The 24,326-nt window shown below is 43.9% G+C and overlaps 1 protein-coding gene and 1 non-coding gene across 2 annotated transcripts; both read right to left on the reverse strand.

Moving 5' to 3' along the window:
* Positions 1-4,752: 4,752 nt before the first annotated feature.
* RPS20 (ribosomal protein S20) lies at positions 4,753-14,138 on the reverse strand. Its single transcript, XM_073631644.1, has 4 exons — positions 14,000-14,138; positions 9,962-10,061; positions 9,513-9,586; positions 4,753-4,966 (listed from the first exon to the last, which is right to left on the reverse strand). Exons 1-4 carry the CDS (start codon positions 14,000-14,002, stop codon positions 4,784-4,786), a joined length of 360 nt encoding a protein of 119 aa, XP_073487745.1. The 5' UTR covers positions 14,003-14,138; the 3' UTR covers positions 4,753-4,783.
* On the reverse strand, positions 9,708-9,774 carry LOC141146561 (small nucleolar RNA U54). Its single transcript, XR_012244954.1, has one exon. It is a non-coding gene; the product is annotated as a small nucleolar RNA U54 (small nucleolar RNA).
* Positions 14,139-24,326: the final 10,188 nt, after the last annotated feature.

Genomic DNA, 24,326 nt, shown 5'->3' on the forward strand with positions numbered 1-24,326 from the left:
GTACTACTTTTGGTGATTTCATTACACATCTGTGCAGGAAACCGCACAGATGTCTAAAATAGTCAGACTGACATGCGGGAATGAAATTGTGCACGTTCAACTGAACTTGTATGATTTCAATCCCACATCAATGTGAAACAGGGCTTAAGAGCTGTTTTCAGTTTGTTACATTATCTAGAGCACCAGTGTAGAGTAGGGATGGGCGAATGGTTCGGCCCGAGCATAAGTTCGGGCCGAATTTTGTTTGTTCGGATGTTCTGCGAACACCGACCAATATGCAGCTGTAATTAATTGTCGGGTCCCGGCAATATAGATAAAAATCATTAAAAAAAAAAAAAAAAAAAGCACGGGATGCCCCTCAGTCCATTACCAGGCCCTTTGGGTCTGGTATGAATATTAAGGGGAACACCGAACCAAAATTTTAAAAAAATGGCGTAGGGGTCCCCTAAAAATTCATACCAGACCTGAGGTATAGATTTTAAGGGGAACCTTGCGCCAAAATTAAAAAGAATGGTGTAGAGTTCCCCCGCGAAATCCATACCAGACCCTTAGAGCACGCAACCTGGCAGGCCGCAGGAAAAGGGGGGGGGGACACGAGAGAGCGCCCTCCCCTCCTGAACCGTACCCCCCCAAAGCACTTTGTCCCCATGTTGACAGGGGCCTCATCCCCACAATCCTTGCCCGGTAGTTGTGGGGGTATGCGGGCAGGGGGGCTTATCATAATCTGGAAGCCCCCATTACCCTGTGTGAATTGGTAATGGGGTACAAGTACCCCTACCATTTCACAAAAAAAAAAGTGTCAAAATGGTAAAAAAAACAAAAAAAAAAAAAAAAACGACAATAGCCGGTTTTTGACAATTCCTTTAATAATAATAATGTCTTCTTCTTTCCCCCCAGCTTCATCCTCCATCTTCTTCTGGTCTTCCTTCGGTTTCTCTCCTTCCCCCGCCTCAATGGGAGGCTTCCACTGTGTGACACTTCTGTTCTTGTGACAGTTCTTATATAACCGAGGGCGGTGCCACTTGGTGACCCCACCCCCTCTGACATCACTGGGACTTCCCATGGAGTCAGGGTCAACCGTTTAGAGTCACACAGCGGGAGCCTCCCATCGAGTCGAGACAGTCTGGAGGATGAAGCAGGAAGAAGATGGAGAAGACCGGAGGAAGAAGTGTGTGAAGAAGATGGAGGAAGGGGAAAACCGAAGGAAGACCAGAAAAAGAAGCGGAGAAAAAAAAAAAAAAAAAAAGAAGAGGCCGGGATCTGGGGGTCCCCTTGTTAAAAGGGGGCTTCCAGATTCTGATAAGCCCCCCACTCGCATACCCTCACAACCACCGGGCATGGGTTGTGGGGATGAGGCCCTTGTCCCATCAACATGGGGACAAGGTGCTTTGGGGGGCTACCCCAAAGCACCCTCCCCATGTTGAGAGCATGTGGCCTGGTACGGTTCAGGAGGGGGACACTCTCTCATCCCTTTTCCTGTAGCCTGCCAGGTTGCATGCTAAGGGTCTGGTATGGATTTTGAGGGGGACCCCAACGCCTTTAATTTTGGCGCAGGTTTCCCCTTAAAATCCAGACCTGAAAGGTCTGGTATGGATTGAGGGGGAGCCCTACAGCATTTTTTTTTTTTTTTTATTTGGCACAGGGTTTCCCCTTAACTTCCATATCAGACCCAAAGGGCCTGGTATGGATTTTAGGGGGACCCCCACGCAATTTTTTAAATTTTGGTTTGGGGTTCCCCTTAATATTCATACCAGACCCAAAGGGCCTGGTAATGGACTGGGGGGACCACATGCTCTTTTTTCAATGATTTTTATCTATATTGCCAAGACCCAACAATTCATTACAGCCACGATCAGCTTTAACCACCTAAGGACCAAGCCTCTTTCTGAGATGTGTTTACAAGTTAATAGGTTTTTTGCACCCTAGAGAATTAAGTGGCAGCCGTTGCAATACTTCGTCCCACTGTATTTGCGCAGCAGTCTTACAAACACACTTTTTTAAATTAAAAAACAGTAAAGTTAGCCCGATTTTTTTATATTGTGAAAGAATGTTACGCTGAGTAAATTGATACCAAACGTGTCACACTTCAAAATTGCTAGCTACTACCATAACAATGATCCTTCTTCAAAGTACCGACATATCGGCATGAGCTGGTCTGAAAGTGGTTAAATGACAATTTTTCCTTTAGAAATGTCATTTTGCTGTGGTACTGTTCTAAACACAGGGGGGGGAAAAAAAAAAAAAAAAAAAATCACCCCTTTACAGGCATAGACACCCCCCAGGCATGATATTTAAAGAAATATCATTTAAATTTTCACTTTAACACCAGGCACTTAGACACCTAACCGCCCAGGCCAATTTTCAGCGCTGTTGCAATTTTAATGACAATTGTGCGGTCATGCTACACTGTACCCAATTTTTTTATAATTTTGTTCCCACAAATAGAGCTTTTTGGTGGTATTTGATCACCTCAGCGGTTTTTATTTTTTTGCGCAATAAAAAGACCAAAAATGTTAGTTAAAATTTTTTGTAAATAAGTACATTTTCGGCTGCACTGACGGGCACCGATATGTACTGACAGGTGGCATTACTGGGCAGAACTGAAATATAATGGTGCCAATCAGTGGGCACATGTGGATGGCCATGGGGTACATACCTGCCAATCCACATGTTGCCCTATTCCCTGGTGCTCCTAGTGGAGTCCCTGGTGGTCCAGTGTAGTCATCTGAGGGGAGGCTGCGCTGATAAACAATCAGCGCAGACCCCCCCCCATCAGGAGAGCTGCCGATTGGCTCTCCTCTACTCGCATCTGTCAGGCACAAGTGAGGAAAAGCTGATCAACGGCTCTTCCTATTGACATTGTGATCAGCCATGATTGGACACGGCTGATCACTTGCCAAGATCGGTGTAGTGGTGTGTCAGACTGACAACGCTCCACCGATCGCCGCAATGCATGCCCGCATGTTATCCTGCTGGAGGTCATGATACCCAGTCAGGATAGCAGAACCACCGCCCAGCCGTCAATCTGCTATAGGCTGGGCAGGAAGTGGTTAAGCACTAAAAAAAAAAAAGAAACTTTGACAATAACTTGCATACAAGCCTTTAAAATGAGCACTTTATTATATATTATTTTTATTATTCATGTTTGTGTCCCATAGACTTTAATCTATTTAATTTAATCCCATAACGGCGTTCATCCAAATTTTTTGCCTGTTCGGTATGTTCTGGTGCAAACAGAATGGGGTTCAGCCTATCCCTAGTATAGCGCAACCATGCAGATCAGAAAATCCCTCATCTATGTTCAGTTAACATGCCAGGCATCAGTTTTCAAAAGTAGTACCCAAGAAAGTAGAAACCTAGAGGTAGCCTGACTGAAATGGTTCTCACCTAGGAGATTGTTTTAGACAGAGCCCCACTGTACCACCAGGGATAAAATATACATGCTGTGAGAGGCAGCGTCACAGCAACTATTACTAGCCGTGTTCCATACTAATAGAATAGACTGCCCTGCAGTGGTAAAGCTGGGCTAAACATACCTTCCTTCAGTTGTCCCCCAGCCATCGCCAACATCTTCTGCCGAGTGCTGGTCATCTGCAATTTGGCCTTGCTCACACTGTTGTGGTTTTAAAATGGTGTTACTTCAGTTCAATTTCAAAGCTGCCTGATCAGTGCAATTTTGATGTGCCATTTTTTGCAGCTCGCAACTTAAAAGTAAACGCAAGCCGCAATAAAATTACAAAAAGTAGTGCAGGAACCTTTTCAAAGTTGCTGCGACTTAAGTCACAACCATTTGAATGGCTCCATTGCCAGCAATGGGGTGTGACATCATGCAATTTGACCTGTCAAATCAGAACCATGGCTCACTCCTGTGCATGTAGGGATGGTGCCAATGAGGTAAATTGAGCTGTACACGCATACCTCAGTTTACATATCAGAAGATAGCAAGCAGGTATAATTTAGTCAAGTCTCTTCAGTAATAAACAGCCTGCTCAGTTTGTGACAGAAGATAGTTCTGCTTTTCAGCCAATCTCCTCCCCATAACACGTGCTCATCTTTGTGGAGAAAGGGAAGAACCTTATAGGTTTCACTGATAAGTGATTACATGAGAATCTCAATTCTGTATTGAGAAACCTGACAGATTTTGACCTCTTCCTAATCTGTTAGAAATATTTTCAGAGACTTCAGAATTGGTGAAAAGCTGGATGCCATGTAAACCATTTCCAGGCATGTAGTGAAGACAGCCCTCTAAAAAGATGAATACAGCATAGGTCACTGTTGTAGTAATGCTCAAGTCTTCGAGAATGTAATAGGATGTTGATTTTTTACATCACTAAAAAGGCACAGTAGTATGGTCCAATGAGTTTTAAAAGATGTCCAGTCCCCTCCTTTCATCGGGGGCTTGGAGTTGTGGAATAGATATCAAAGTAGCACACTAAATCAGGATAAAATGGTCAAGATAATCCAATATGGGTTAAAGGCTTGTTCAGAGAGTCCACCTTCCTTCTTCAGACTATTGGATCCCTAACCATTTCATCCCAGTGCAGTGCGCTACTTGGTCTTATTCTAAAAGCACAAGCTGGGGAAAGGGACTGGTAAGCTGCCAAACACTGTGACTCATTTTGGCCGATAAACTCAACTGGATCCTATTAAACTTCATTGCGGCTTTCAGTTTGAACATTTTTGCACCAAAACATTTGTGTGGCTATAGTTTTTGTTCACTACTTGTTTTAAATAAAGTTAAAGAAACTGGAATATGGTGGTAACTTTTATTCAAAGGTGGTATTTATGCATCAGCAATGGTCACTTCAACTTCTACACCAGGTTCAATACTGATGGAAGTAATCTGCTTCACAATCTCAGAGGGACTGTGTAGATCAATCAGGCGCTTGTGGATCCTCATCTGGAATCTATCCCATGTCTTGGAACCCTCACCACAAGGGGTTTTTCTTGTAGTAATGCGCAGAGTCTAAAAGACAAAAATTTAGACTTAAAAAAATATCAAGATTATCTACTATAAGCTTGAGGTTTAATTTCTACAGATATAAGTTTCTTTGCAAGTCATGGAATCAACTGGACTCACCAATCTAATATACTGCATGTCAGAACTCTATAGAATTGTTATACCCAAATGCACAGCCTAGTAATTTTAAAACCAACCACCATGTATTTAAAGTCCGTTTAGCTTTGGATAAAGTAGGGAAGGGTTATTAGATCCTGTCAGTCAAGTCACTGCCCCATCAGGGAGAGATTGCCATTAAAAGTTCCAGAGAGCAAGAAAATCTTTACAAAGTGAAAGTAATCAGTTGTCACCAGAACAGGTGTCTCCATCTGAAGATTTCCCAGGAAAAAAAAAAAAAAAAAAAAAAAAGATTGTCCCACCACTTTTGATACAAAAAAAACATGATTTCCATGTCAACTAGATGACAAACCACAGCAGACAGAATGTATGAAGTTTCAGTTGCTCAAGATCACACATTATGAAATTCACATAAAAAAAGGTTGTAAAGGCAAAAAAGTTTACCTTATAGAATTAAAGGCAAAACTTTTCTCAATTTGGATAGAGTAAGGGAAAGTCAGATGTTTGCCATCTTGTCTGATTGGGGAGATTTACTTTCACTTCCTGTCTCATGAGCAAAACAGGAAGTAATGCAATCCCTGCAAACTAAGGGAATCAGATGTCCCCCCCATATCACCAGAACTAATGTCCAATGGAAGACTTCCCCTCAAGTTTGCCCCCAGGAAAGTAATAAAGTTTGGGATTTTCTTGTAATCACTTTCCATAATCGTAAGTATGGAGTGTGAATCTCCCCAACAGGGGAACAGACAGCAATAAAAGTGATCTACTCCATTTGCACTGTCCAAAAACTAAAAGTTTTTTTTAGTGACACTTTAATGCATTCTCTGCATTAAGGAAAACAGCATGGCTACCTGCCCACCCTTAAACACTTACAAGTCCCGTATCAATCCCAGTGCTGTGCCTGGCTTCAGGTCTCTATTCCTTCTCACAAGCTTCACTAAGCAGCAGAGAGCCAATGGTTCCTGCTGCTGTCATTCAAATCATGTTAGGGAGCAGGCCTGAGCCAAGCATGCAAAGCCTGGCTTGGGAGCAAGCCTGCATATCTGCCCACAGAGAAAGTAGCATTCTATGGGGCAGACAGAAGGTGAACCTAGAGCACCAGTGGGGTACCTCAGGTGTTTGGGGACACTGCAAATCCATTGCACACAGCAAGCATATTGTTACTTTAACAGCCTTTACCACCTCCAATATTGTTTAGCCACTAGACCTCAAGTGTTTACATTGGGAAGATGCCTATACTATAGGGCTGGGAGATTCTCAAAAAAATAAAATCTGCGATCGTTAAAAAAACTTGATTTACGATTCAAATTGAGTTTTTTTGGACACCACGCCGGTCCTTAGGAGCTGCTGGCAGGAGTTTTGAGGAGAGGCCTCAGCCTCACGGACTAGGCCGAAGCTGCAGCCTCGCCTAAAAACTCCTGCCCACAGCTCCTCAGGACTGGCTCGGTGAAATTTTCTATTTTTTTTTTAATCGATTTGCTTAAATTTTGAATCGATTTGACCCCTCAACTCAAGATTTAAATAGATTTTTTCCCCAGCCTTACTATACTACCTTTTTTAGAGCCAACAGCCAACTCTTGTAAAATGCCTCATGTGCCTGGTTCACACCTTTGACAAGATAATGTGCAATTGAAGGGCTGAATGTCAGAGGAAAAAAGATCCATTAGCCACACATCAAAGAGCAGACCCATATGTATGAGGTGAAGTGAATGGCAGTCTCAGCCTGGACTGAAGCCAGGCCACACCAAACATGTTTCACTCCACCCCTGGGAGCAAGCTACCTGTACCCACTGTCTCTCCCCCCCCCCCAGTGTCATGTTATATCCTCCATCCTTCAGGTGCCCCCCCATCTTGTTTTGCATCCTTGCCAGGCACTGATGTGACTACCATTCATGCAGAAGTTACATAATCTCATTACCTAGCTCTGTTTCAGGTATCTACAATGCCAGACTATACACTATTGTACTATGCAAACATTTGCTGGCAGGAAAGTCAAATTTTAGGCAAAAGACTTAAGAACCCTTTCAAACTGAGGTGGTTTTCAGGCTTTTTGCACTAGAAATGGCGCCTGAAAACCATCTATTTCAATGTGTCTTTTCACACTGAGGCAGTGCGCTTTTGGCAAGTTGGGAAAAGTTCTGCAAGCAGCATCTTTGGGGCAGTTTGGGAGCACTGCATCTATTAAAATGAATGGGCAGTGCTTCAGAAGTGTTGCAACATGAGTTTTTTTAACCTTCGCTAGTGGTCAAAAAGAGGTGCAAAAGCGCTGCTTAAAGTGACACTAAAGGTTTTTTTTTCTAAACATGCATACTTGCCTTCACTGTGCAGCTCGTTTTGCACACTGGCCCCAATCCTGGTGTTCAGGGGTCCCTTGGAAGCTGTCTCGGCTCCTCCCTGCATCAGATAACCCCCTGGGAGAAGTGATCTGGGGGGGGGGGCATTACCTTGCAGGACTCAGCCCTGCCCCATTGTATTTGGTTGACAGCAGTGGGAGCCAATGGCTGCGCTGCCATCAATCTATCCAATCAGCAGCCGAGAAGCCCCTAGCAGAGAAGGTTTGTCCCCATGGGACAAGTTCAAGGGTTCAGGTAAGTAAAATGGGGGGTCTGGGCACTGACAGGTGTTTTTTCACCTTAATGCATAGGATGCATTAAGGTGAAAAACACTTACAACTAGAGGTCGACCGATATGGGTTTTTCTCTGGCTGATGCCGATGCCGATATTTAGAAATCGCAGTGGCCGATGGCCGATATGTGATGCCGATTTTTTTGGGCCGATATATTAGGCCGATTTTTTTTTTTTTTTTTTCCCCTTCATCTCATAAAATCTAACATTTAGACCCCTTTCACACTGGGGCTTTTTTCAGGCGCTTTTGGGCTAAAAATAGCGCCTGTAAAGTGCCTGTAAAACGGCTCCCCTGCAGTCTCAGTGTGATATCCCGAGAGCTTTCACACTGAGGCGATGCGCTGGCAGGATGTTAAAAAAAAGTCCTGCAAGCAGCATCTTTGGAGCGGTGTATACCACCACTCCTGCCCATTGAAATGAATGCACACCGCTGCCAAAGCGCCTGCAAAGCGTTTCGGCAGCGGCGCTTCAGGCGCGCATTTAACCTCTTCCTCGGCTGCTGCTGGGTGATAAGCTCCCCGCTAGCAGCCGAATAGCGCCGCTAAAATGACGGTAAAGCGCCGCTAAAACTAGCAGCGTTTTACCGTCAACGCATGCCCGCTCCAGTGTGAAAGCAACCTAAAGTGATACAGAAATTTTTTTTACATTTAAACATTTATTAAACAAAACAAACCTCCAATCAGTTCACTTGTATGTAGAATTTAGATTAAAAAAAATATAAAAAAAAAACTATATCTTAAAAATTAATACACAAAAACAGGTAATCAAAACTTTTGGACAAAAAAAAATGGGCTAACTTTACTGCTTAGTTTTTTTTTTTAATTTATTAGTGTATTTTTTTTTTAAATTGCGTTTGAAAGACCGCTGCGCAAATACCGTGTGACATAAAATATTGCAACAACCGCTATTTTATTCCCTAGGGTCTCTGCTAAAAAAAATATATATATAATGTTTGGGGGTTCTAAGTGATTTTCTAGCAGAAAATACAGGATTTTTACTTGTAAGCAACAAGTGTCAGAAAAGATTTAGTCTTTAAATGGTTAAACTGAAAACTTCTCCACGGAGTTCAGTCTATTGATAAAAAAGAACTTGAAGAGATACAAATGTATCTTCTTATCAGACTTGGCAGGCTGCCCAGAGAAGGAGAGAAGATAACTTTCAGGCAACTTGCATTGACTTATATTACAGAAGTCATTTGCAAGTCACGGCTGAAGTTATAATCGGCCTTTTTTATCAGCACAATCGGCCGATGCCGATTAAGTAAAAAACGCCAAATATCGGCCGATATATCGGCCGGCCGATATATCGGTCGACCTCTACTTACAACCCCTTTAAAACGGTGCTAAAGCCCTGCTACATCGAGCACACTTTTGCACCAACACAGCTCAGTGTGAAAGGGGTCCAAGTCTTATAACCTGCTGGCAATTTTTTTAAGCCTACTTCTGTCTTAAAGATTAACGCTTAAACTCAAAACTTATTCTACCATACATTCCTCAGTCACCATCCTAACAAGATTCTCACTTTACACTAAACTGCGGAAGTAATCTAAAATTAGTTCTAAAGCACAGATCCTGCTGCACACCATACATTTAGGCTAGGTTCACAGTGATTGCTGCTGCAGGTCTGTACCTGTTCCTACAGCTGTAACCACCCACACAAAAAGCACCGCATTTGTGGTTTCCATACAAGCCCCATTTTCAGAAAAGGTGCAGGGGTCCTGTTCCCTGCATTTTCTGAAGGCAAAGCATGACAGCAGCACAAGTGTGAACTTAGCCTCACTATAACAAGATTTCACCATATCAGTCATTACCTTGGTGGGCATGCGCACAGGTCCCTTCACCTTCAAGTTCTTCTCCTTTGCTCCACGGATCAGATCAGCACAGACTAGGAGACAAATTACCATTAGAGTGCCATCATAGTAAGATTTTATTATACATCACACAATCTATGGATATTAACTCTTGTTAAGTGATACAAAGGCATGTTAACCCAGTTGCATTTCCAAGGTCAGCTCAGAATAGCGTATAAATCAATCACTGTACATCATTGACAAAATGTTATCCTCATTGCCAACCAGATCATAATACATATGATAAAACTTCATATCCCTGGACAAGATAAAACCTACACAAGCAGCTCAATAGCAAAATGTTTACCAGAGGTATGCATCAAGGATTAAATCTAAATCTCTTGCTCAAATGTGATAACTCACAACACATTAAGAGTCTTACAATTTTTTTTTTTTAAATGTAAACATACCCTTTTCCAGAGATTTCACATTGCGGCTGGTGAGTGTAATACGGATGCGATGGATGGCCACCTCCGAATCAACAGGTGCTTTGCCTGTGTCTTTAAATGCCTGTGGGAAAAGTTCACATAATTACTATTCTTGCAAATCATGTCAGGTAAAGACAAAAAGCTTTTATGTCACTTAATACTGTTTCAATGCATTTCACTTACATCATTTCCATTATACTGGGTAACTTTTTATCAAACTTGCAAATCTCCTGTTTTAAAGAGCATCTCTTCCCATACTGGATGTTAGATTTATATCCTCATGGAAACTAATGCTTTAAAGTCATAGTGCCCTGCCTGCAACCACATCTTTTGCATTTCTGCAGTCTATCATATGCTATAATATGTCGGTCTTGTCAAATACAGACTTATGCCTGGCCCTGTGGAAACATCAGGGGCCAGTTGTGGCCTCCTAGGTCTCAGCATATAAGTTGACAACCACTGCTCCAAAGTTAACTTTCAGTTGGTTTCTAACAGCAAAGAAACACCTGTGCATTTATGTCAGAAGGCTAGCAGGCTGACAAGATTGTGCTCTACATAGAGAAAACCCAAGATCAGTGCCTGTTGTAGACTGAAGATGAAGGTCTCCTCAATGCCTATGGTTGCAGAGGCAAGGAAGGGCTTGTTTAATGGGCCATTCACACCAGTCAGGTCTGTTGTGGTGCCCATTCATTTAAACTGCCTAAGGTGCAACAGACCAAGAGTCGCTGTTGTGGATTTCCAGTAGCATGGTACAGCACACTAAAAAGCTGAATTGGGGTGCCAAGAACATTTAACAATGAAGATAGTGTGCCATGGCAAGGAACTTCAACAGCCAAGCAATTTTTCTAGATTTTTATTGGTCTGTGCCCTGTGAGGGAAATACATCCCATTTATTGTTATGGGGGAGTGAACAAATGTTGGGGTACCAGAACAAAAATAGAAGGCAAGCCTTCCAACTAGGGTTGTCCCGATACCACTTTTTTAGGACTGAGTACAAGTACCCATACATTTTTTCAAGTACTCGCCGATACTGATTACCGATACTTTTTTTAATGTCACGTGACAGTTTTTTTGCTATTTTTTTTTGGGGGGGGGGGGGTGAACATTGTATGTGTGTGTTTTTGTTTTTTTACAATTTTTATTTTTTACAATAATATTTTTTTTATTCTTTATTGTTTTTTTAATCAGCCCTTTTGGGGGGTCTTTGGTGAGATATCAGGGGTCTTAACAGACCTCTGATATCTCCCCCTTGAGACAGAGAAAGAGACAGAGGATAGAGATTCCCCAGTCCCTTTCTCTGCAGCGTCAGCTGCACTGAGAATGGAGAGAAGACAGCGGCTTCGTAATCACAGGAGATTACAATGTTTCAGTTATGTGAATGGACAGTCAGCTGACTATCCATACACAAAGGGAGGGGGAGGACGGAGGAACTGAGGGGGAGAACGGAGGGGACAGATAAGGAGAGAGGAATGCAGGGGACAGCGGAGAGGCACAGAGGAACGGAGGGGGCATGGAGGAGGATGCAGTGACAGTCAGCTGTGAGTGATCACCGCTGTATGTCACTAAAGCTGGTGAAAGCCGCGGGGGGAGAATCTTGTAACTCCCCCACCGCCAATCACAGCTGTCCTCTAGGTATCGGGGGAAGCATCGGGAGCATTTGCCCATTACAAGTACTTGGGCAAATGCTCGGTATCGGTGCCGATACCGATACTAGTATCGGTATATCGGGACAACCCTACTTCCAACTGACTTGTTATAACCGATTCCCTCACTTTGGGATGCTTTTAACATCCTGCTATAGCCAGGTGAAGGGAAATATCCAATAGGACAGAGATGGAAAAAACTGACAGGTGTTATAACCCTCTTACTACTTTACTAGTAAAATAGTCCATTTGTCCAACACTAGTCCCTTAACCTAGAATGCTGTACTGATGATCACAGCAGAAAAAATTGCAACAGTCAAAAGGTCAGTGGACCATTATGGCTCATTCACACAGGTAGCAGTAAAGCAGGAGGTTGAGTTGCAGCTTACCACCTACCTAAAAAGCAATGCTGCTGCTCAAGTAGCAATGCTTTGTAGCACTAATGTCAATGTTGCATTCCCCAACGGTCAAAAACACACGGCTTAACCACTTCCTGCCCGCCCTATGGCGGATTGACGTCCGGGAAGTGGTTCTGTTATCCTGACTGGACATCATATGACATGCTGCAGCGCGCCCCCGGGGGCACGCATCGCGGCGATCGGTGGAGCGGTGTGTCAGTCTGACGCACCGATCTTGGTAAAAAACCTCCGGCGGAGGCTCTTTACCACGTGATCAGCCGTGTCCAATCACGGCTGATCACGCTGTCAATAGGAAGAGCCGTTGATCGGCTCTTCCTCACTCGCGTCTGACAGACGCGAGTAGAGGAGAGCCGATCGGCGGCTCTCCTGGCAGGGGGGGGGGGGGGGGTCTGCGCTGATTGTTTATCAGCGCAGCCCCCCCCGCAGATCACCACACTGGACCACCAGGGATCGCCACTAGGACCACCAGGGAAGGGGCAACATGTGGATGGCCAGGTATGTACCCCATGGTCATCCACATGTGCCCAGTGTGCCAAATCTGTACCAATCAGTGCCCACAAATGGGCACTGATTGGCACCATTATGTTGCAGTGATGCCCAGCAATGCCACCCTTAGGGGCATCACTGCAAACAAGCAGTGCCCATCAGTGCCCGTCATTGAAGAAGAAAACGTACTCATTTACAAAAAGTTTTAACAGAAACAAAGAAACTTGTTTTTCTTCAAAATTTTCGGTCTTTTATTTGTTGCGCAAAACATAAAAACCGCAGAGGTGATCAAATACCACCAAAAGAAAGCTCTATTTGTGGGAACAAAATGATAAAAAATTTGCTTGGGTACAGTGTAGCATGACCGCGCAATTGTCATTCAAATTGCGACAGCGCTGAAAGCTGAAAATTGGCCTGGGCGGGAAGGTGTCTAAGTGCCTGGTATTGAAGTGGTTAAACAGCGCCATTAAAACGGCACTTTAGCGCCAACACAGCTCCAGTGTGGAACTGGCCTAAAGCATTACTAAACCCACAACAGTAAAATCAGTCTGTATATCCATAATGGTTACTCACTAGAATCTAAGTGGTTAATCCTCTGCATTATATATAAAAAGGCTGTTTGATCCTGTCTTCTCCAATCCTCCCCATTTTACTGTGCCCAGAGCATCTGCTGATAGCACAGAGCCTTGGAGTCACACTGCACATGCTCAGTTCAGCATGGATTGCTACAGAGTATTTTTTGGAGGGTACATGTGATCAGCAAAGGGCCAATCAGGACTGTCCAGAGAGGGTCAGGAAGCCTCACAGAAGAGTCAGAAGGGAATTAAAACTCCAAGCTTTAACCAGACACTGATAAAAGTCACAAGACTGCTAATGAGAAAAGGTATTCAGTTAATTTACTAAAATATTAACATTTCCATGTTCTGTGAGAGACCAGATCTAGTGAATGCAGGGTCCTGGGTCCTGATTCACATGGGTGAATGACAGCATATAAAACATACAAAGGGCCATGGTTACCCACATAGGGATGTACAGGTGTTCTATGCAGGTTGTCCCATTGAAGTCAATGGACAGAAGCTCCCAGTCTCATCTGTACAGTCCTAAGCACACCATCCACATTCAGGGCCATACACCCACATCAAACGGGGAACAGCAACTATAACAATAGATATGAATGGGAATAGATGGGACACCTGTACATCCCCATGCAGGGAACCATAACCCTCACACACTGTACTAAGCCAATGACACCTCAATGTAGTCTATGCACCCTCACCCAGTCGTCTTGTAATATTAAAGGAAAGTGCTACACGGCCTGCACATCAGACTGAACAGTCCGGATACACGGGGGACCCGCATACAATGCACCATTAGTCAGCTCCCCGGTGAGCACACTGCAGGACTATGGGACAAGACACACACATGTACAATGGCGGGCTGTGTGAGAAGGGAGAGAGCCGCCACACACTCACCATGACTGATCACGTTCCTGGCCGACTTATTCGTGAGACTTGCCGAGCGAACAGCGGTGAGCCAGGAGCAGACAGTCCACAGCGTACGTACACCCCACTGGCTGTACTCAAAGAGAACGAGGCCTGGCTCCGCCCTGATATTTATACAAAGGAGGCGGGCGATCTATGGGAAACACGTCATTATAAGTGCGACAAAGAACCAGCGGCTGGTGTTTCATCAGATTTGGCGACCCGTCAGAATGTGTAACGGAGGTGGTGTTCCATCACCGCCCTCTTGCTACACCCCGCACTCCTCCTTAGTAAGGATAAACTGAGAAGGGGGCAAGCGGACATCTTCTTACACCCACCGGAATTTTGCATTTTAAACTTATTTTTAACAGTAAAGTGAGTTTATATAGTGAAATACAGTACTCATAATTCCGTCTAACTGGTTCGATGTTGAATTTTAAAAGCAACGGCAAGCCTGCTCATCTCATAGTTTTGCTAATCTGACAGAAGTTCGCTGCTTTTAAAATTCAACATCTAACCAGTCAGACGGAGTTCTAAGCACTGTAACTCACTATATAAACTCACTTTACGGTAAAAATAAGTATAGGTTGCAAAACTCTGGTGGGTGTAAAAAGATGTCCGCGTTCCCCCTTCTCAGTGTATCCTTACTATAAAGGACTGCGGGGGTATAGCAAGATGGTGGCGACGGAACATCACTTCCGTTACACAGTCTGACAGGTCGCATAATCTGACGAAACATCGCCATCATTACTGAGGGAAACACTACCACACTGCAGTGTCTGACATAGTACAAATTACTCCCATACACGAGAGTTGGATTCAAAGTGAACCTGTCATTATAAATATGTAATATCAAGTAAAATGCATCCACCTGTAAAATGCATGTTGATAGGTGGTTTCCATGAAAAAAATGTATGTGTCCATAAGAAGCACTGACTTCCGTGCATGTAAATGTTCACATTGTTCCAAATCAGGGAGAGTTGGGAGCTAAGTCCCTCTGTCCTCCTCATTTGTCCCTCGTTTTGGTCTGACCAATATGGTTGTATATAAAATGCACTTTTTATTTTTCAAAAAGTGTTTCCTAGTGCTAAACCTTTCATCCAATTTCTATATTGCTGCATTTGTACATTTCAAAAGACAATATGAAGAATAGTAGTGTTAAAAAAGCACTTGTGGGCTCAACCATTCTTTTTTTTTCTTTGTATAACTCTCCTTTAAGGGGGAGTGGCAGGGGATACGCCCTATGTTGACATACCTTTGCTAATAGGTGTCCGTTGTTCCCATCTCATAAAGTTGGGAGGTATGCATCCACAAACATCCCAAGTCTCCCGCATTTCTGTGGTGGCTCCCGCACACCCACAAGCGCCTCACGATCTCCCAGGAATGATCGGTGTGGCAGGGAACAGCTGTGAACACTGATCTCCTTTGTATAGATTTCATACTTGCCAACAGTCCCGATTTTCCCGGGACAATCCCGATTTGGGGACCCTCGTCCAGATCGGAGCTCGTCCCGATTAATTTCCCAGGATTTTTCCTTAGTCCCGAGAAAATCTGGAATGTTTTAGAAAAAAAAATGGCTGGCTGGCTACAAAAAGATGGCCGCCCCCACGTCACGAGGATTATTTCCCCTTGTGTTCAGTGGAGAGGGGAAGGGGCAGCCAATCAGCTTCTCCCCTCTCCATTGAACACACACGAGAAAGTCGGGAACTGTAGCTACCGCGCTGCTGGGGGACACAGATCGCTCTGTAAGGAGGGCTGCTGCCAGGGACACTGAAGTAAGGAGAGCTCTGTTGCTTAGGAACACAGATCGTTCTGTAAGGAGGGCTCAGCTGCTGCTGCTAGGGACACTGAAGTAAGAAGGGCTATGTTGCTTCATGACACAAATCACTCTGTAAGGAGGGCTCCGCTGCTGCCAGCTGCTGGGGACACTGAAGTAAGGAGGGCTCTGTTGCTGGGGGACACAGATCTGTAAGGAGGGCTCCGCTGCCAGGGAACCGGATGTAAAGGAGGGCTCCGCTGCTGGGGGACACCAGATGTAAAGGAGGTCTCCGCTGCTGGGGGAACCAGATGTAAAGGAGGGCTCCGCTGCTGGGGACACCAGATGTAAAGGAGGGCTCCGCTGCCGGGGACACCAGATGTAAATGAGGGCTCCGCTGCCTGGGACACAGATGTAAAGGGGGGCTCTGCTGCTGGGGACACCGGATGTAAAGGAGGGCTCCCCTGCTGGGGACACCAGATGTAAAGGAGGGCTCCGCTGCCAGAGACACCAGATGTAAAGAAGTGCTCCACTGCCGGGGACACCATATTTAAAGGATGGCTCCGCTGCCAGGGACAGCAGATGTAAAGGAGGGCTCCGCTGCCGGGGATGCCAGATGTAAAGGAAGGGTCCGCTGCTGGGAACACCAGATGTAAAGGAGGGCTCCGCTGCTGGGGACACCAGATGTAAGGAGGGGCTCCGCTGCTGAGGACACCAGATGTAAGGAGGGGCTTCGCTGCCAGGGACACAGATCTGTAAGGAGGGCCTCTGCTTCTGGGGGCACCTGATGTAAGGATGGACTCTGCGGGGGGCACCTGATATAAGGAAAGACTCTGCCGGGGGCACCTGATGCAAGGATGGACTCTGCTGGGGGCACCTGATGGCATCTGGTGGCAGGCGACGTGGCAGGTGACACTTTCAGTGGTCCCACTGATTCTGGATTATGGTGAGTTGAATTATTTCATTCTATATTACAATGTAATAATAGCAATAATGCGCTTCAGTCATCCAGACACCACTACAACCATGGTGCCAGGATGATTGAAGCGCTAACACCAGGTGTTTGGAGTATCTTTATCTGCTGATTTGTTAATCTCTGGAATACACATTTCTATTGTGGTGTAGGATCTGGGCCTGCTGTCTCTCCATCCCTCTTTTCTTTCTTCTCTCTCCTTCCCTCCTTCTTTCCTTCTTTCTCTCTCCCTCCCTCCCTCTTTCCCCCTTTCTTTCTCCATCTCTCATTCATCTCAGACTCTAACCACACCCCCATTTGAACCACGCCCATATAAGCCACGCCCATTTTCAGCTCAGATGCTCTGCATTCTTCTTTTTTGCTATGCCACGCCTACAAATGCATGTCCCACCCCCTAATTATAATAAGACTCCGCCTACAACCAAAAAAGTGTCCTTATACATTTTTTTACAATGTTGGCAACTATGAGATTTTTAGCTGACAGCCACCTCTCCTCCTCTCCCTCCAGCGGCTGTCAGCTAAAAAGCTATACAGGGAGATTGGTGATCGCAGCGATAATTCCTAGCTGTTTCCTGTGTGATCCTCCCCCAGCCCCCCCTCCATGTCCTTCTTCGCCCCCCCCCCCATTCTCCACCGGCCCCCCTGTTCTCCTTTGCTGCTCCTGTCCTCCTCCTCCACCCCCTCTCATCCCCCCGCAAACGGCTCCCCTCCTCTCCTGCCGGCTGCGGGGGGAACTGTCAGGAATCGGACACACAGGAATTGGACACAGTCAGCGAGATCGCTCCTGTGATAGCAGCCAAAATCAGCTTAAAAAGAGCTTCCATGAACTGCTGTGTTATAAAAACTAAATTTGAGTTCAGCACCCCAATCTTATTTTTGAGTGGTTAGTGGAAAATTGCTCCCTTGGATTGGTGGTTAGTGTAGGTGGAAGATCAATCCAACAATACTTATGGAACCTGTAGCAACCTCAGGAGGAACCCCAGGTTTCCATGGAACCCTGGTTAAAAAACACTGGTATAGTAACTCCTCCTGTGTGGCTGGCAGGCTGCTGAGATTCTTGTGCATCAAAAATGATTTCAATGCCTGCGTTTAAAACTATTTAAAACTGAAATAAGACTATGGCCTACCATTAAAAATAAAAACAGAAATGTGCTGCATCTGCATGTACAGCTTTCTCTTGCAAATTCTCACTAATACCTGTAGAACCAGCCAGTAATGTCCACCTAATGCAGCTTCTTCTCGTGGTGGGGTGCTGCACTGCTCCTGAGTTCAGAGCAGAGTTGCCACTTTCATGTAGGTTGTGCCTGCTTGCTTAAAAAAATTATGCAGGGGGTGTGAATGTCAACATTGTCACTGCTGATTCACTAGCCGGCAGCTTGTCACTCATCACCTGACCACACTCATTCCTGCCCACTGCTTTCTGAATGGCCAGCACTGCCTGTTATTGAAAACCTCCCACTGGAAGCTGCAGTGTCTGAGAGGGGTGCAGGTGAGGCACAAATTTGGCTCAGTCAGGGAAAATAAAGGTAGTTTAATGGTTAATTTATGAGGCTCATGTATTAAAGGGGTTTAAACCCTCACAGTTTTTCACCTTAAAGTGGATGTAAATCCCAATGTCATCCTTTCTAAACTACTGCCATAGGGGTTATCTATAAGGATATACATGCCTCCTGCATGTATCTTTACCTGTCAAATGTCTCCCCTCTGTCTGTTATTAGACCAGAAAAACTGCAGATTCTGTGGGTGGGTCTGTTGTCTGGAGCTCGGTGGGTGGAGTCGTGATGTCAGTAGACTCCCCGCCCACCTCTACACTCCTTGTCAATATGCATTTTCTCCTGTGCATTTCTAACTGAACTTTTGCTGAACTTCTGCTATGATCTCTAACATCCAGTGAAAAGACAGGAAAGTAACCACATGACTTCAGCATGCCAAATCATGGTGAGGTGTGGAACAGCCATTCCTTGCAGAGCTGCTGAAGAAAGGAGGGGGGGAGGAAATAAAAAAATAATGCTTGTGTCTTAGGCTGTCACTCAAAGCAAGGGGGGGTATTTGACAAAGTTTTTCTCAGTTTGTCAAGATTTTTCTCACTGAACAATAAAAGAGGATTGCTCAGAGATGGATTAACTCTGTGTGACAAGACTGGGCTCAAATGATAGGAAATCTTATACTCTACAGTATGATATATATATATATAAAAAAAAAAATCGGGTTTACATCCACTTTAATGCATTCTATGCATTAAGGTGAAAAGGCTCTTGTGATACAGCTGCCCCCCTGAGCCCCCCTTTTACTTACGTGAACCTGGTCTTTCCAACAATGGGGACGAGCACACCAGCTCCAACCGGTGTCTCGGGTCCTGATTGGATAGACTGATAGCAGTGCAGCCGTTGGCTCCCACTGCTGTCAATCAAATCCTATAATGCAAGAGCCGGGGGCGGGGCCAAGTCCTGCTGTCTGTGTCCATAGATGCAGCAGCAGGACACGGGAGCATGTCTGCACGAGTGCTCCGGGGGAGAGCAGCTCTCCAACGGGGCACTGGAGAAGAGGAGGAGCCAGGAGCGCCGCTGAGGGACCCCAGAAAAGGAGGATCGGGGCCACTCTGTGCAAAAGCAACTCCATGACATGTTTTTTTTAAGAAACAAAACAAAAAAAAAAACCTTTAGATATCCTTTAATATAGTAACTGGATTTGGTACTTGTTTAGACAAGCAGTCATAGAGATTTGGGTTCATAATTTTCAGCTCTGGTGTACTGCGGTAATGAAGTAATACAAGAGCCTTTAGCAGTACTTTCACTTTTGGTTATAATGGTAAACATATACATATAAAATATCACTTTTATTGTAAATAATATTATATTTATATTATTGCATACATCCCAACATTTTGAGATGGGAATGAGGGACACCTACTAGCAAATGTATGTAAGCATAGGACACGCCCCCTGCCACACCCCCTTAACCACTTCAGCCCCGGAAGGATTTACCCCCTTCCTGACCAGAGCACTTTTTACAATTTGGCACTGCGTCGCTTTAACTGCTAATTGCGCGGTCATGCAATGCTGTACCCAAACAAAATTTGCGTCCTTTTCTTCCCACAAATAGAGCTTTCTTTTGATGGTATTTGATCACCTCTGCGGTTTTTATTTTTTGCGCTATAAACGGAAAAAGACCGAAAATTTTGAAAAAAATGATATTTTCTATTTTTGTTATAAAAAAATCCAATAAACTCAATTTTAGTCATACATTTAGGACAAAATGTATTCGGCCACATGTCTTTGGTAAAAAAAATGTCAATAAGCGTATATTTATTGGTTTGCACAAAAGTTATAGCGTCTACAAACTAGGGTACATTTTCTGGAATTTACACAGCTTTTAGTTTATGACTGCCTATGTCATTTCTTGAGGTGCTAAAATGGCAGAGCGGTACAAAACCCCCCCAAATGACCCCATTTTGGAAAGTAGACAGCCCTAGGAAATTGCTGAGAGGCATGTTGAGCCATTTAATATAAATTTTTTTTTAAGTGATTGAATAATGACAAAAAAAAAAAAAAAAAAAATTACAAAAGTTGTCACTAAATGATATATTGCTCACACAGGCCATGGGCATATGTGGAATTGCACCCCAAAATATATTCAGCTGCTTCTCCTGAGTACGGGGATACCACATGTGTGGGACTTTTTGGGAGCCTAGCCGCGTACGGGGCCCCGAAAACCAAGCACCGCCTTCAGGATTTCTAAGGGCGTAAATTTTTGATTTTACTCCTCACTACCTATCACAGTTTTGAAGGCCATAAAATGCCCAGATGGCACAAAACCCCCCCAAATGACCCCATTTTGGAAAGTAGACACCCCAGGCTATTTGCTTCGAGGCATGTTGAGTCCATGGAATATTTTATATTTTGACACAAGTTGCGGGAAAGTGACAAATTTATTTATTTATTTATTTATTTTTTGCACAAAGTTGTCACTAAATGATATATTGCTCACACAGGCCATGGGCATATGTGGAATTGCACCCCAAAATACATTTAGCTGCTTCTCCTGAGTATAGGGACACCACATGTGTGGGACTTTTTGGGAGCCTAGCCGCGTACGGAGCCCCGAAAACCAATCACCGCCTTCAGCATTTCTAAGGGTGTAAATTTTTGATTTCACTCTTCACTGCCTATCACAGTTTTGGAGGCCATGGAATGCCCAGGTGGCACAATCCCCCCCCCAAATGACCCCATTTTGGAAAGTAGACACCCCAAGCTATTTGCTGAGAGGCATGGTGAGTATTTTGCAGCTCTCATTTGTTTTTGAAAATGAAAATTTTTTTTTTCTTTTTTCAATTTTCAAAACTTTGTGACAAAAAGTGAGGTCTGCAAAATACTCACAATACCTCTCAGCAAATAGCTTGGGGTGTCTACTTTCCAAAATGGGGTAATTTGGGGGGGGGGTTTGTGCCACCTGGGCATTCCATGGCCTCCGAAACTGTGATAGGCAGTGAAGAGTGAAATGAAAAATTTACGCCCTTAGAAAGCCTGAAGGTGGTGCTTGGTTTTCAGGGTCCCGTACGCGGCTAGGCTCCCAAAAAGTCTCACACATGTGGTATCCCCGTACTCAGGAGAAGCAACAGAATGTATTTTGGGGTGTAATTTCACATATTCCCATGGCATGTTTGAGCAATATATCATTTAGTGACAACTTTGTGCAAAAAAAAAAAAAAATAAATAAATTTGTCTCTTTCCTGCAACTTGTGTCACAATATAAAATATTCCATGGACTCAACATGCCTCTCAGCAAATAGCTTGGGGTGTCTACTTTCCAAAATGGGGTCATTTGGGGGGGTTTTGAACTGTCCTGGCATTTTATGCACAACATTTAGAAGCTTATGTCACACATCACCCACTCTTCTAACCACTTGAAGACAAAGCCCTTTCTGACACTTTTTGTTTACATGAAAAAATGTTTTTTTTTTTGCAAGAAAATTACTTTGAACCCCAAACATTATATATTTTTTTTAAAGCAAATGCCCTACAGATTAAAATGGTGGGTGTTTAATTTCTTTTTTTCACACAGTATTTGAGCAGCGATTTTTCAAACACATTTTTTGGGGAAAAAACACACTTTTTAAAATTTTAATGCACTAAAACACACTATATTGCCCAAATGTTTGATGAAATAAAAAAGAGGATCTTAGGCCGAGTACATGGATACCAAACATGACATACTTTAAAATTGCGCACAAACGTGCAGTGGCAACAAAATAAATACATTTTTAAAAGCCTTTAAAAGCCTTTACAGGTTACCACTGTAGATTTACAGAGGAGGTCTACTGCTAAAATTACTGCCCTCGATCTGACCTTCGCGGTGATACCTCACATGCATGGTGCAATTGCTGTTTACATTTGACGACAGACCGACGCTTGCGTTTGCCTTAGCGTGAGAGCAGGGGGGGACAGGGGTGCTTTTTTTTTTTTTTTTCTTTTTTTTTTTTTTTTTCTATCTTATTTTTAAACTGTTCCTTTCATTTTTTTTTAAATCATTTTTATTGTTATCTCAGAGAATGTAAATATCCCCTATGATAGCAATAGGTTGTGACAGGTACTCTTTTTTGAAAAAATTGGGGTCTATTAGACCCTAGATCTCTCCTCTGCCCTCAAAGCATCTGACCACACCAAGATTGGTGTGATAAAATGCTTTCCCAATTTCCCAATGGCGCTGTTTACATCCCGCAAAATCTAAGTCATAAAATGCTCGTAGCTTCCAGTTTCTTAGGTCATGGGATGTTTGGAGCCACTCTGGTCTCTGATCAGCTCTATAGTCAGCTGGCTGAATCACCGGCTGCATTCTCAGGTTCCCTGTTGAGACAGGAGAGCCAAAGAAAAACACGGAAGATGGTGGGGGGGGGGGCATTCCCTCCCACTGCTTGTAAAAGCAGTCTAGAGGCTAATTAGCCGCTAGGATTGCTTTTACATGAAAGCCGACCGCTGGCTGAAAAGAATGATACCAAGATGATACCTAAACCTGCAGGCAAGTCGTGAATGGCGTACCTGAAGACAAAAAAATGGTTAACAATAATTAATGGAATATTAATTAATGGAATTTAATATTTTGACACAAGTTGCGGGAAAATTACAAACTTTTTTTTTTTTTTTTTTGCACAAAGTTGTCACTAAATGATATATTGGTCACAAAGGCCATGGGCATATGTGGAATTACACCCCAAAATACATTCTGCTGCTTCTCCTGAGTACAGGGATACCACATGTGTGGGACTTTTTGGGAGCCTAGCTTCATACGGGGCCCCGAAAACCAATCATTGCCTTCAGGATTTCTAAGGGCGTACATTTTTGATTCACTCTTTACTACCTATCACAGTTTCGAAGGCCACAAAATGCCAAGATAGCACAAACCCCCACCAAAGGACCCCATTTTGGAAAGTGGACACCCCAAGCTATTTGCTGAGAGGCATGGTGAGTATTATGCAGCTCTCATTTGTTTTTGAAAATGAAGTAAGACAAGAACATTTTTTTTTTCAATTTTCAAAACACAAAATACTCACAAATAGCAAATAGCTTGGGGTGTCTACTTTCCAAAATAGGGTCATTTGGGGGGGGGGGGGGGGGGGTTGTGCCACCTGGGCATTCTATGGCCTCTGAAACTGTGATAGGCAGTGAAGAGTGAAATTAAAAATTTACGCCCTTAGAAAGCCTGAAGGCGGTGCTTGGTTTTTGGGGTCCCGTACGCAGCTAGGCTCCCAAAAAGTCTCATGTGGCATCCCCGTACTCAAGAGAAGCAACAGAATGTATTTTGGGGTGTAATTTCACATCTTCCCATAGCATGTTTGAGCAATATATCATTTTGTGACAAAAAAGTGTCTTTTTCCTGCAACTTGTGTCACAATATAAAATATTACATGGACTCGACATGCCTCTCAGCAAATAGCTTGGGGTGTCTACTTTCCAAAATGGGGTCATTTGGGGGGGGGGGGGGTTGAACTGTCCTGGCATTTTATGCACAACATTTAGAAGCTTATGTCACACATCACCCACTCTTCTAACCACTTGAAGACAAAGCCCTTTCTGACACTTTTTGTGTACATGAAAAAATTATTTTTTTTTGCAAGAAAATTACTTTGAACCCCCAAACATTATATATTTTTTTAAAGCATATGCCCTACAGATTAAAATGGTGGGTGTCTCATTTTTTTCCCCACACAGTATTTGCGCAGCGATTTTTCAAACGCATTTTTTTTTGGGAAAAACACACTTTTTTAAATTTTAATGCACTAAAACACACTATATTGCCCAAATGTTTGATGTAATAAAAAAGATGATCTTAGGCCGAGTACATGGATACCAAACATGACATGCTTTAAAATTGCGCACAAACGTGCAGTGGCGACAAACTAAATACATTTTTAAAAGCCTTTAAAAGCCTTTACTGGTTACCACTTTAGATTTACAGAGGATGTCTGGATGTCTACTGCTAAAATTACTGCCCTCGATCTGACCTTTGCGGTGATACCTCACATGCATGGTGCAATTGCTGTTTACATTTGACGCCAGACCGACGCTTGAGTTCGCCTTTGAGTTAGAGCAGGG

The sequence above is a fragment of the Aquarana catesbeiana genome, linkage group LG05, assembly GCF_042186555.1.
Source record: "Aquarana catesbeiana isolate 2022-GZ linkage group LG05, ASM4218655v1, whole genome shotgun sequence".
Classification (NCBI taxonomy): Eukaryota; Metazoa; Chordata; class Amphibia; order Anura; family Ranidae; genus Aquarana; species Aquarana catesbeiana.

What these genes read in the sequence shown, in the direction of transcription:
- RPS20 (XM_073631644.1), bottom strand. An exon ending in TGTGAAATCTCTGGAAAAGG is followed by an intron (nt 9,587 to 9,961) that starts GTATGTTTACAT and finishes TTTGTCTCCTAG; the next exon opens with TCTGTGCTGATCTGATCCGT. An exon ending in CTGTGCGCATGCCCACCAAG is followed by an intron (nt 4,967 to 9,512) that starts GTAATGACTGAT and finishes TTTGTCTTTTAG; the next exon opens with ACTCTGCGCATTACTACAAG.